Source organism: Dermacentor variabilis, unplaced genomic scaffold (assembly GCF_050947875.1).
Source record: "Dermacentor variabilis isolate Ectoservices unplaced genomic scaffold, ASM5094787v1 scaffold_18, whole genome shotgun sequence".
In the NCBI taxonomy this organism is placed as follows: domain Eukaryota; kingdom Metazoa; phylum Arthropoda; class Arachnida; order Ixodida; family Ixodidae; genus Dermacentor; species Dermacentor variabilis.
In genome coordinates, this window is record NW_027460346.1 from 5946851 (window position 1) to 5959410 (window position 12560).

Below are 12560 nucleotides of genomic sequence, written 5' to 3' on the forward strand. Positions count from 1 at the left end.
TGCCATTGTTCAGCTGGTTTAGCGACAGCACATATTCGGGCGGCTCACCGTCATCGTCAGATTCCGAAGATCTTTGCGGAAGTCGGCTGAGGGCGTCAGCGTTCAGCATCTGTCGTCCTGGTGCATACTGTAGCCGGTAGCGGTAGGCCCCCAGGTGGAGTGCCCAACGTTGTATCCGTGCGGCGGCCATTGTGGGCGTCTGCTTGTCCGATTTCAGCAGGCCCAACAATGGCTGGTGGTCAGTCACTAAGGTAAATTCCAGACCTAGAAGGTAGTCGCGGAATTTCGTGACGCCGAATACCAGTGCCAGTGCCTCTCGCTCGAGCTGCGAATAGTTGCGCTCCGCCTGCGTTAATGTTCGCGAGCGGAACCCAATGGGCCTGTGAACGTTACCGGTCGTGTGAAACAAGACAGCTCCCACACCGTACGGAGACGCGTCACACTCAAGTTTAAGTTCCTTCGAAGGGTCGAAATGTACTAGAACCTTGGCTGTTTTAAGGCTTTGCTTGGCAAGATCAAACGCGTGCTCTTGCGGCTGTTTCCATTGCCAGCGTGCGTTCTTTTCAAGCAGTTGATACAATGGGCCAAGTGTGGTTGACATGTTCGGCAGAAACCGCGCGTAAAAAGTAATCATACCCAAGAATGAACGAAGCTCACTGACATTACAGGGGCTCGGTGCCTTCATGATAGCGTCAAGGTTTTTTTCTGTCGGATGAAGCCCATCACGATCGATCCGATGGCCTAGATAAGTTACTGCTGGGCTGCGCAAGTTGCATTTATCGAACCTTAGCTTTACACCGCGCTCTCGGAAGCGCTGTAAGACGTTTTTCAGCCTTTCGCCGCCGTCACTCGCTTTTTCGGAAATGAGCACATCGTCAAGATAAGCCTGTGCTCCTGGAAGGCCAGCCAATACCTCATCCATTTTCCTTTGGAATATTGCGGGCGCTGAGGCTATACCGAAAGGAAGTCGATTGTAGCAAAATAGCCCTTTTGGCGTATTAATGACGCAAACTTTCTTCGCGTTATCGTTTAGCGCCACTTGATTGTATGCATCCCGTAAATCCAAAGTGCTGAAATAGTCCCCATCGTGTAATCGGGCAAACATATCCTCAATGATTGGCAATGGGTATTGCTCAGTTGCACACGCTGGATTTACTGTGGCCTTGAAATCGCCGCAGATTCTTACTGCGCCGTCTTTCTTAAGCACTACGACTATGGGCGTTGCCCATTCAGAGTGTGCCACCGGCGACAGCACGCCCACAGAAACTAAACGGTCTAGCTCGAGTGACACTCGCTCGCGTAGCGCGTATGGAATGGGTCTGGCCTTGCAGAACTTGGGTACGGCGCCTTCCTTCATGTGCAGGCTGGCTGGAGGACCCTTGATTAGCCCCAGTTCCTCGGAGAACACGTCGTTGTAGTCATTGAATATGCTGTTCACGCTGGATTCGCTCGAGTAATTTGTTGCCGCCGAGTTCTCTACAAAACTAACCACTGGAGCACCTGCGCTGTTCAGCCGCTGGATTAAATCGCGACCGCAGAGGCTTGGTCCCGCACAGTCCAAGACTGTCAGCGCACACTCCACTGTCACCCCTTCATGACAAACCTGGAGCGCAAGCTCCCCAAGTACTGGAAGGCGTCCTGTGTAGCAAGATAAATTGAAACTGGACGGTTTCAGTTTCGGCCATTGCTCACGGTGCTTATAATATAGTTCACGCGGGATGACACAAACGGGCGACCCGGTATCAACTTCCATGCTCAGCTGCACACCGCACCAATCAAACGTTCGGTGGATCGGCGGTTCCAGACAGCTTTTTCGTTGGGATACCAAAGTCCAAATGTGGGTGGCTTCGGATTCCTTGTCGGCTGAGGCTTCCGTCCCCAAGAGGGTGTTAGTTTGGGCTGTCCTTGCCGTGCCTTGTTCTCTAGCCCCGCGACTTCGACATTTCCTTGCAAGGTGACCACGTCGTCCACAGCGGTAACAGCGAGCGTTAGACCAGGAGCAACACGCGTCATTATGTTTTGTACTACCGCACCTTGCGCATTCTTGACGTGTGGCAGCCCTCCTCTCATCCACTAGAGTTTCTTTCCGATACGCCTGTACTTTTAACACGGGTGTCGTTGCCGGTCCGATCATCTCTTTTACATCACTATCCGCAGCCTCAGCTGCAAGGGCCATCGCTTCAGCGTCTTGTAGCGTTAATTCTCGCTGTGCCATTAGCTGCTTCTGCAGGGCACCTGACCGTATTCCACAAACAATGCGATCTCGAAGCATGCGATCCAAAGCAATGCCAAAATTGCAATTGTCAGCTATTCGGCGAATGTCTACCAGGAATTCATTAACAGGCTCGCCCTCCGCTTGACAACGACTGAAGAACTTGTAGCTTTCGGTGATTTCGTGTCTTTTGGGACTGTAGTGCTCACTCAAAACTTCGACGACTTCTTCATACGTCAATGCATTTGGCTTGCGTGGAGCCACCTTCCCTGCCAGCACTTGGATCGTATGCGTATTTAACGCAGCAACAAGCAATGCTCTTAGTCGAGTCTTCAATCGCATTCGCTTCGAAGTATGCTTCTACTTTAATAAGGTACGGCTTCCACTTATCTTTGCCTTCTTCGAAGTCGGGAAGTTGGTGAGCCATGATGACCTTGGTTTCTCGGTTCTGCGTGGGTTCCGGTTCAGCGTCGACTTTCACTGCATGGGCGATGTCCATCCTCGTCGCCACTGTAGCATAGCCATGGCGTGCTCGCAATAACGCCAGACCAGTGAAGCCTCAGCGTAGTCAGTAGAACAAAATGAACGTTTATTCAAAGGTGTAGAGCGTATTTATAAGTAGCCGAGTGGCAGGAAGATAGAAAGGAGCACGTGTTAGTAGAGATAGTCCGAACCCGAAGGATCGCCAGATGAGGCGATAAAGGTGCGCGCACTTCGAAAATGCGTTAAGTTGCAACACTATGTCTGTTAAAAATTGAATTATGGGGTTTTACGTGCCAAAACCACTTTCTGATTATGAGGCAGCCGTAGTGGAGGACTCCAGAAATTTCGACCACCTGGGGTTCTTCAACGTGCACCTAAATGTAAGCACACGGGTGTTTTCGCATTTCGCCCCCTTCGAAATGCGGCCGTCGTGGCCGGGATCCGATCCCGCGACCTCGTGCTCAGCAGCCCAACACCATTGCCACTGAGCAACCACGGCGGGTAAGCTATGTCCGTCTGCATTATTTATGACCTATCTGAACTCTGCAGGAGTACGGGAGCTGTTATATTCCCCTGCATATCGAAATAAATGAGTCGTGAGAAGGCCATCGTTTATGCCCATGTTTCTGTGTCCTTGTCACTTAGCTATACGTGGCTCCCTGTAATGTCAGTGAAGAAGCCCATACGCCCCCTCTCGAGCCCAAAGGTCTGCTTTCATAGCATAGCCACATCCTTGTCTTGATAACGTGTACGAAGTGAGCCTGATGTCGAGCAATCGGCACGACACACGGCACGACACACAGCACGTCACTATACGCCTCGTTTATCTTGCATGCTGCGTTCTTACCTGAATTAGTGACTCGCATCTCTGTCGCCATGCGAGGATACAACACGTATATATATTTATTTTCAAGGGACCCTCCCAGATCGACTGACAAGTCACTGCTTCAAATAAAAGTTTCATTCACAGCATTACTGCATAGAAAATCGTGCAGTGCAGCTCAGAAAACAAGCCATCAACAGCGCACAGTTGCAAGTGAGAGTCTACGCGTGGTTTTAAACCCCAACACTAATTCCTGTAGCCCAGGCCCCATACCTTGGAGCGTTCCAGCGTCTTTCCTCCGAACTCGAACTCGAGCAGGACGTAGTGTTGGTTCTCCTGTAATAAGGCTGAAAAAGACGGCCGAAATAAGTACGGAAGCGGGAAACAAGCATACCAATATTTTGGCACGAATTTCGCAAGCAAGAAAAAAAAAAAAAGAGACTCCGGAAATTCTGAAGTCACAGTAATGAAAACCGCGGCAGATCACTTGCCATGTTAAGAATCCAAGTCATGAGACATGTGATTGTTTCTCTTTCACCGTGGCCGATGTGCAATGCATCGAATTGTTTCTAGTGCAACCGAACCACGGAACACTTAACCGAAAAATGGACGCACCCATAGACACCGACAGGGTGCTTCACTTAACTTCAGCAAAACTTTTAAACCATACGTATAGCTGGACCGAACCATGGTAATGTCGTTTTCCGTCACTTGTATATACTCAGACTATTTTTGCATTCCGCCTAATAGAGTAATTTGTCTTAATGATATTTTTAGATGTTACAATTAGATGAAAAGTGTCGATGAGAAAATTGCAGAGCGACACGAACTCCCGATACAGCTTTATCTTCCTCGATACGTGCTACACAAGTGTTCTTCCGAGCATGAAAGAAGCCCGTGAGTGCACGCAAAGTACCCCGAGCTGCCAGTCGCGCGGCAATTTCTTTGTGCATGTTTGTGCAATCCCGCATTATTCGTAAACAATATCTGATGGAAAGAAATGTTTTAAGTAGACATTCTCATGCAAACGCCAGAAGTATCGCACAAGTTGTGTTTTCAAACACTTATTTACGTGCTTTGTGCCATTATAGGAACCTTGTGCAGTTATTCTGTCATTTGATACCAGCGTTTCTGTTCATACATTTATTCGCAGGACACTGAATATAGAAAACACAAGCACTTTTGTTTCATACAACATTCGTGGAAACTATAACTATTAAAGTTTCGCTGTCTTCAAGGACACGCAACAAACACCGGAAATACAACTAGCCTGTTTCAGCAGCCACAAATGAATTACTGGACTGCAATGTAGGGAAAAACATTGGGAAGGCGGCAGATGGAAATTCAAGATGATGAACAAAGCGAGAACAAGGTAAAAGCGGGAGCCAACGTTTCGACAAGTGCACTTGTCTTTTTGAAGGGGACATCATTGGAACATGGTTCTTCTAAAGGGGAGAGGGGTAAGTCGGGTGGGCGAGGCAACGACCGAAGGTGTGTTAGCGGCGAGGGTGTGGAATTGAGATTGACAGGCAGCCGTGCCCATAGCCCCCCTTCATTATCTGCTTCGCTGGAGATCAGTTGGCTACCGTCTCTCTGAAAGAGATGATAAAAGGAGCGGCAGGAAAGGGTGCTCCATTCTATTGTTCTCTATTCCATTTAAATGAAATCAATATATAAAGGGAAAAAAGAAAGGAAGGAAAAAATACACTGGGCAACCAAATGAAAATAACTAAGTGCTGTTGTCTATAGCCTGAAATTTAGCGAATAGATTCTAAAGATCCCTTTGAAACGTTTATGCCTATTAGTTGCAGTGTCTTCAACTTATGGATGAGGTATGCTTCTCTGTATTTTGTTTCTCTTTCAGAACGGAAATTCCACTGTAAGTTGCCGAGTTTAAGTTCATCAAAGTAATGACCTGAAATTAAACTCTACATCTTACGATCAAATTTCCGTTCTGAACGAGAAAGAAAATACAGCTGGAGAATCATACGTGCGCGTGTTTTAGCTCGCATCAGTGCTTTTTGCGTGTCGATCGCTATCCTGCGGTGCGATCACTCGCGATCTTCCCTTGCGGAAACCTTATTAGGAAGACCTCTTACTCTTCCTTGCACAATAAGAACAGACAATATCCGCAATTACGTAAACATTCTCAGAGCCATCAACCTACCAATTAGCGTACCAAATTCATTGCCTTAGCTAGTGTCCATTGAGCTGCCTACCGAGCTATCGCGGCAACATCTGTCCAGCCACTTCTAGCGCATCTGTGCGCAGAATTAGCCCTCATAGTGCTAGCCAGCGCCGCTCGGGGCGAAGCGGTGGCGCCTTGAATGCGAGGATGCCTTCGTCTCAGCAGCGCTACCGCCGTGCAAATGAACGTTAAGCAACTTACCCAGTTTTATATCCCGATGCAGTACCAAACTAAGCCCAGCAATGGCAATTTGCGCAGACTTTCGTGGGTCAGGCGTGCTCGGAGAATTGTGGGGCCTATCTACGCATTTCAAAGGTCACAGCGACGCTGGCGTGCGAAGACGACGTTATGCGCATCACAAAGGAAAAAAAGAATTTGTTTCTTTAGATGAGATGGTGTTCGCCGAGAGAGCTTGTCCCAGCATCACTAAATAGTCTCGGAGCCGCACTGAAGGCTGAAGTTTGTCAATTCCTACGAGCGTTCGGGCCCAGCAAAGTACGCGCAGAAAGAATCCGAAATAAAAAGGCATTTGTATGGGGTACACTAAAAATTTAATTAAAAAGGCATATTTTGGGGGAACCACCTGCTCGAGCTTTCTTTTTTGCTCGTGATTTCGCCCTGCGATATGAATTTAAGTGAACTTACATCTACAAGACCACACGCCGTAAAAAACAGAACGACAACTACGAGGCCGTAGAATTTTTTCCGCTTCCCTTGCATATTCTGTCAAAACCGGGATGTCAGACTGCGTATTCAATTTAGTCAAAATTTAGATGTTGATTAAATTATAGACCATTATGGGTTTGATGTAAACCAACAATAATAAATAATGATGTTTAGACTTCACCCCCCCCCCCCCAAAAAAAATACACAGAACCCCAGGAAGAGTGCGCAGTGCAGAGACTCAACAATGCATGTTTGGTATAAACAACACAAGGGGTGCAAGAAAGCAACAAATCGCGTGCATTGTACTGGAGCAACCTTTGTGGTATACAGGCAAAGGAAATATTGTTCTTTTTTTTTTCAATATGCCAATGTAGCTTTTTTTGTATCTTCGGCACACCTTTCTACGATATATACTACTCGCCAGATTACAGTGAAACATTTACAGTAACACTGTAGTGCTAACAGTCAAAATTCATTAACAAAATATTCTCAATAAATCACACTGGCGTAAAAAAAAATCTTGTTTTCTGATACATACCGACGAGTTTAGACATTCTTCCTCGCAGGCTTCTAATACAAATAAAAATTTAGGTTCTATTTGAGAACTGTTACATATCAAATATACCTGCCCAATCAAATCAGCCCATCCTGTGATTAGTTTGATGATGATGTTTGACGTTTAACGGCGCAAGGGCCAGGTATGGCCAAAGAGCGCCATACTGGTGGTAATAAATATGTAGTGGTCTGATGGGTTCTGTGAATTTAATGTGACGTAGCTGTAAAGAGGCCTAAAACAGTTTGTGTAAATTGCATAAAATGTACACGTAATAAAATTACGGCAATGATCAATGACGTGTACTATGATCACTAAACTGCATTAAGAAAGAATGATGCAATACATAAAATTTTGCGAAATGCTAAAATTGCCTAAAGCACTACTGCCTCGCCAAAGCCCTTGAAACAAGGGGCCTAGAGGCATGTGCTATACGAAATAACTATCACAGCGCTAACCTCTGGAGAGAGGAGGCGCTACGAACTAATGGGGCTAATAACATATGGCACAACATCTTTCAGAAAACCAAGGACTGCGTTGGTGTCAAAGAGCGGTTCTGGGCCGAGTAACATTACAGGATGAAGGGGAATGTGTTGCCGGTATGCTAAGGGAAAATGTTTGTCAGATTCGGCTTTCAGACACTCCAGGAGGACGGTCAGCCTCTCCCCGCATCTTCCACATTTTGGAGGGTGATTTCCAGTGAGTAAAAAACTGTGCCAAATGTGTGTCCTATTCTTAGACGACTGAATAGGACATCTAATCGGCGTGGTTTTGTTGCAGAAGGCCAGAACCCTAATTGTGGCTTTATTACGTGCAGCTTATTTGTTTCCATGTCCCACAAGCGTTGCCACTAGTTTCGCAGTTTCGTGCCCAAGAAGGGCCTCAGATCTGTGACAGGGACTGCAGCGGTAGGATTAACAGAATACGATGCAATTGATGTGGCCATCTGGTCCGCCAGAACGTTACCTTCGATGCCCCTATGACCCGGCACCCAGCTTATGAAATGCTGGTTACATATATACGCTTTACATAGGACGGAGTATAGTTCATTGATTACTGGATTTCTGTGCTTACAAAATGACATCAAGGCCTTCACAGCACTTAGGGAGTCCGTATATATATATATATAAAACAGATTTTTTTAGTTTTGTTTTTCTTATATGCTGCACAGCCGACAATAGTGCGTAGGCCTCAGTCGTAAAGATGCTTGTTTCCGGATGCAGTACATCGGATTCCGAGAATGATGGACCGACGGCTGCACAGGACACCCCCTCGCGTGACTTCAATGCGTCTGTGTAGAACTCAGTGCAGGAGTACTTGTACTGAAGTTCCAGGAAATGCATTCGGATTTCTATATCTGGGGCGTGCTTTGTAACTTGCATGAAAGTTAAATCGCATTGTGTCATCTGCGACTCCTAAGGCGGTAGCAGCTTAGCTGGAGGCATTAAACGATGTTTGAGGAGTGGAACATTGATTTCAACACTAAGCTCCCTCACACGAAGTGAAAAGGGCCGTCTTACAGAGGGACGATTACGAAATACTGTAGCATATGTCATATCGTTAACGCTATTAAAAGACGGATGGTGAGGATTCGAGTGGACTTTCAGAAAATATGTTTGGCTGATGCATGTTCTCTGCAGATGGAGTGACCATTTGATTCTACATAAAGTTTCAATGGGACTTGTTCTGTAAGCGCCAGTGGCCAGTCGGATTCCTAGATGGTGGATCGAATCTAGTATCTTTAGCGCACTGGGGGCTGCAGAGTGATAGATCACGGCACCGTAGTCCAATCATGATCGAATTAGGCTCTTGTGGACATTAATCAAACATTTCCTGTCGCTGCCCCATGTTGTGTGGGATAAAACGTTCAGTAAGTTCATTGTTTTTAAGCATTTCACCTTGAGATACTTTATGTGCGGAATAAATGTTGGTTTAGAGTCAAGTATGATGCCTAAGAACTTGCGCTCTTTGTTCACAGGGATTCGCTGACCATACATTTCGATATTGGGATCTGGAATGAGCCCTCTCGTGTGAAAAGCACACAAGAACTTTTGTTCGGGTTCACTTTAAATCCGTTTTCGTCTGCCGATTTAGATACTTTGTTCAAGCCCTGTTGTACTTGCCTCTCACACACTGCAAGGTTGCAGGATTTGAAACCTATTTGTATGTCATCTACGTAAACAGAATAAAAAATGGCTGGTTGTAATGAAGCCCGAAGCGTGTTCATCTTTACGATAAAGAGCGTGCAGCTAAGCACACCTCCTTGGGGTACACCAGTTTCTTGTATAAAAGGTGGCGACAATACATTGCCGATTTCCACGCGGTAAGTACGTTCGGACAAATTGCTTTCTAGTATGTTTAGCATATTTCCACGAATGCCCATACCCGACAAGTCTCGCAAGATCCCGTATCGCCACGTTCTGTCGTACGCCTTCTCCATATATCGAGGAATATCGATAAGAAGAACTGTTTATGTACAAATGCATCGCGGATATTTCCTTCAATGCGTACAAGATGATCAGTTGTGGACCGCCCTTCTCTAAAGCCACACTGATTGGGATCAAGCATATTCCTCAGTTCAAGGAAGCGTACTAGTCTACGATTAATCATTTTTTTCAAATAGCTTACAAAGACAAATTGTAAGAGCTGTCGGACGACAACTTGCCGCCAAGGAAGGGTCCTTACCCAGCTTCAAGACGGGAATAACAATAGCTTCCTTCCATGAGGATGGGAGGTATCCGGCAGCCCAGATAGAGTCGAGAAGTGCCAGAAGTGTAATTTGTGTGTCTTCGTGTAAGTTCATGTCATAGATGATTCTATCAGCTCCCGGTGCAGAGCTTCTACATGTGCTCAATGCAGCTTTAAGCTCGGCAATATTAAAAGGACGGTTATTGATGGACGGTTATTAAAAGGACGGCATTTATGATCTAGTGTCTGAAGTTCAGCTAATTGTTTATATTTGAGGAATGATTTTGTGTAATGTGTGGAGCTTGATACATGTTCGAAGTGTTCACCCAGAGCGTTCGCCTGGTCCTCCAAGGTAGTCCCTTGGTCGTCCACTAAGGGCAGAGGGTGGATTTTTTGCCCCTTTATCTTTCTTACGCCATTCCATACTTTGAACTCTTGGGTATAGGAAGTGATGCCCGAGAGAAACTTCTCCCAGCTAGCCCTCCTTGCCTGTCTCCACGTGCGCCTTCCCTTCGTTTTTGCTAGCTTAAATTTTATGAGGTTTTCTGCAGTCGGGGAGCGACGCAGCAAACCCCACGCTTTGTTTTGTTTCTTTCGTGCCAGTCTGCACTGCTCATTCCACCAGGCTACCCGTCTTTTACAAGAGAGACCTTGTGTTTGGGGAATAACCTTTTCAGCTGCGTCGATTATAAAACAAGTAAAATATGCTACTACATTGTCTATGTTAAAATCAGTGATAAGATCTCGTGATAAGTAAGTTGATTCTTCAAAATTAATCCATGCGACGGAGGCTAGTTTCCACCGGGGGGTATCGGGGGGGGGGGGGGCATTCGTGCTGACGTATTGAATTTAACGTTACAGGGAAGTGGTCACTTCCAAATGGATTATTCATCACATTCCATGCCAGATGAGGGAGAAGGGAAGCGGAGCCTATTGCTAGGTCAATGGATGAATATGAATTGTGTTGAACGCTGTAATGTGTTGGTTCCTTCTTATTAAACAGGCAGGCACTAGAGGTCAGAATAACGTTTTCAATTAGTCGGCCTCTTGCGTCGCAACGCGCCTCTCCCCACAACGTGTTTTGGGCGTTGAAATCGCCCAAAAGTATGTAGGGTTCCGGGAGCTGTTTTACGAGGTTATAGAAATTGGCTTTTTGGAGGTGATAGCTTGGGGATATACATATCGTACAGACAGTTACCAACTTATTGAAAAGAATCCCTCTAATTGACACTGCCTCGAGGGGCGTCTGTAAGGCCACCTGGCGACAAGCTACGGACTTGTCTGCAAGGATTGCTACACCGCCGGACGAGGTGTTAGCCTCATCACGGTCTTTGCGGAAAATGGTGTACTGTCGGAGGGAGTTTGTATGTTTTGATTTTAAGTGTGTTTCCTTTAAACACAGCACTTTTGGATTGTGTTTGTGGATGAGTTCTTGCACATCATCAAGGTTTCTAAGGAGACCTCTGACGTTCCATTGAATGATTTGTGTATCCATATTGGAAGTAAATAGGTGATGTCTGTACGGAAACGGAAGTGATGCCTTAGATTACAGAGCTCTTGCGAGGCCCTGTAATCGGGGTTTTGCCCTTTCTGAAGCGTTCGAGGGAGCCTCGCCGCTCCTTAGGCGCTTGGCGCGCCTTGAGGATAGGTGTAGTGTCCATTGCCTCCTGTGAGGCGCCGGACACGTGCTCTTGCGAGCGAGAAGTTTTCCGAGTGAGTCCGGCCTCGGAAGGCAAGACCCTTGCGCCCACCAGCCCAGAGGTCGATGGGGGCTCCCTGAGGGATTTGGCTGCGCCGGCTGTTGCCACCGCTGGAAGGGGCCGGGGAGGTTGGGGCAGCCTCGGCTGCGCCCACCTTCGGGGTCGATGGTCCCTTCTGGGTTGACGGAGCAGCGCTAGCTGCAACCGCCGCGGGGGCAGATGGCGTAACTGCCGAGTCACTGCTTGTGGGTCGAACAGCCGCCGGAGGCCGTTGTGACGCTGCCCCCTGACGCGCCACTTCGGCAAAGCTGGTCTTTCGAAGGTATGCTACCCGCCTGCGTGCCTCTTTGAATATGTTTTCGTTTACTTTGATTGTGACTATTTTTCTTTCTTCCAAGACGCGCATGACCGCGAGTATGCGGCATGCTCGCCATCACAGTTCACGCAGTGTGGAGCGTTTTCGCATGTTTCAGAGGCATGGTCACGGGAACTACATTTTGCACATGTCTGCCGGCCTCGGAAGTTCTGGGAACTGTGACCAAAACGCTGGCATTTGAAGTAGCGGAGAGGATTTGGTACATACGGCCTGACCCGTAGTATTACATAGCCGGCCTCGAGTGTCTCCGGCAGAATGCTTGAGGAGAAAGTCAGTACAAGATGCTTGGTTTTTATCTCCTTCCCGTCGCGCCTTAGCATGATTCTTTTAACATTGATCACGTTTTGCTCACTCCAGCCTTCTAACAGTTCGGCTTCTGTTAGCTCCATCAAATCGAAGTCAGAAACAACACTACAGCTGATGTTCATAGTTCGGTGTGGGGTTACTGTTACTGGGATTTCCCCAAATGGCTCAACTTTTGGGAGATTTTCCAACTGTTTCGGATCGCGGAGTTCCAAAAGGAGATCGCCGCTAACCATTTTCGATGCTTTATAGCCTGTACCAAGACTTTCAGTGAGATACTTAGACACGAGCAAAGGAGAAATCATTCTCATGGTCTTTCCAGGTTTGTTTGAATGAATTACATGGAATCGGGGGAAGTTTGGCGGTTTGTTTCCAAGAAATTGGAAAATATCTTCGGTGCGCCCTCGTTTCTGAGAGCGATCAGGTAGTCGCGGAAAAGAAGTGGCCATTAGAAGTATGGTGTTTTCGGCAGGGATGGCAGCCTTCCACCATGGAGCCCAACCAGGGGACGACACAGGACGGAAATATTCAGTTCTGCGCACGCCAGCGGTACAACCCCACTATATAT

The 12560-nt window shown here is 47.0% G+C and overlaps 1 protein-coding gene across 1 annotated transcript in view; it reads right to left on the bottom strand.

The window, feature by feature from the left end:
• The window catches only part of LOC142568356 (uncharacterized), a 64690-nt gene that overhangs the window by 19310 nt on the left and 32820 nt on the right, over positions 1-12560 (bottom strand). The window contains exon 10 of the mRNA XM_075678357.1: positions 3792-3865. Within this exon, the coding sequence (XP_075534472.1) occupies positions 3792-3865 (74 nt within the window). The remainder of the gene's footprint in view (positions 1-3791; positions 3866-12560) is intronic.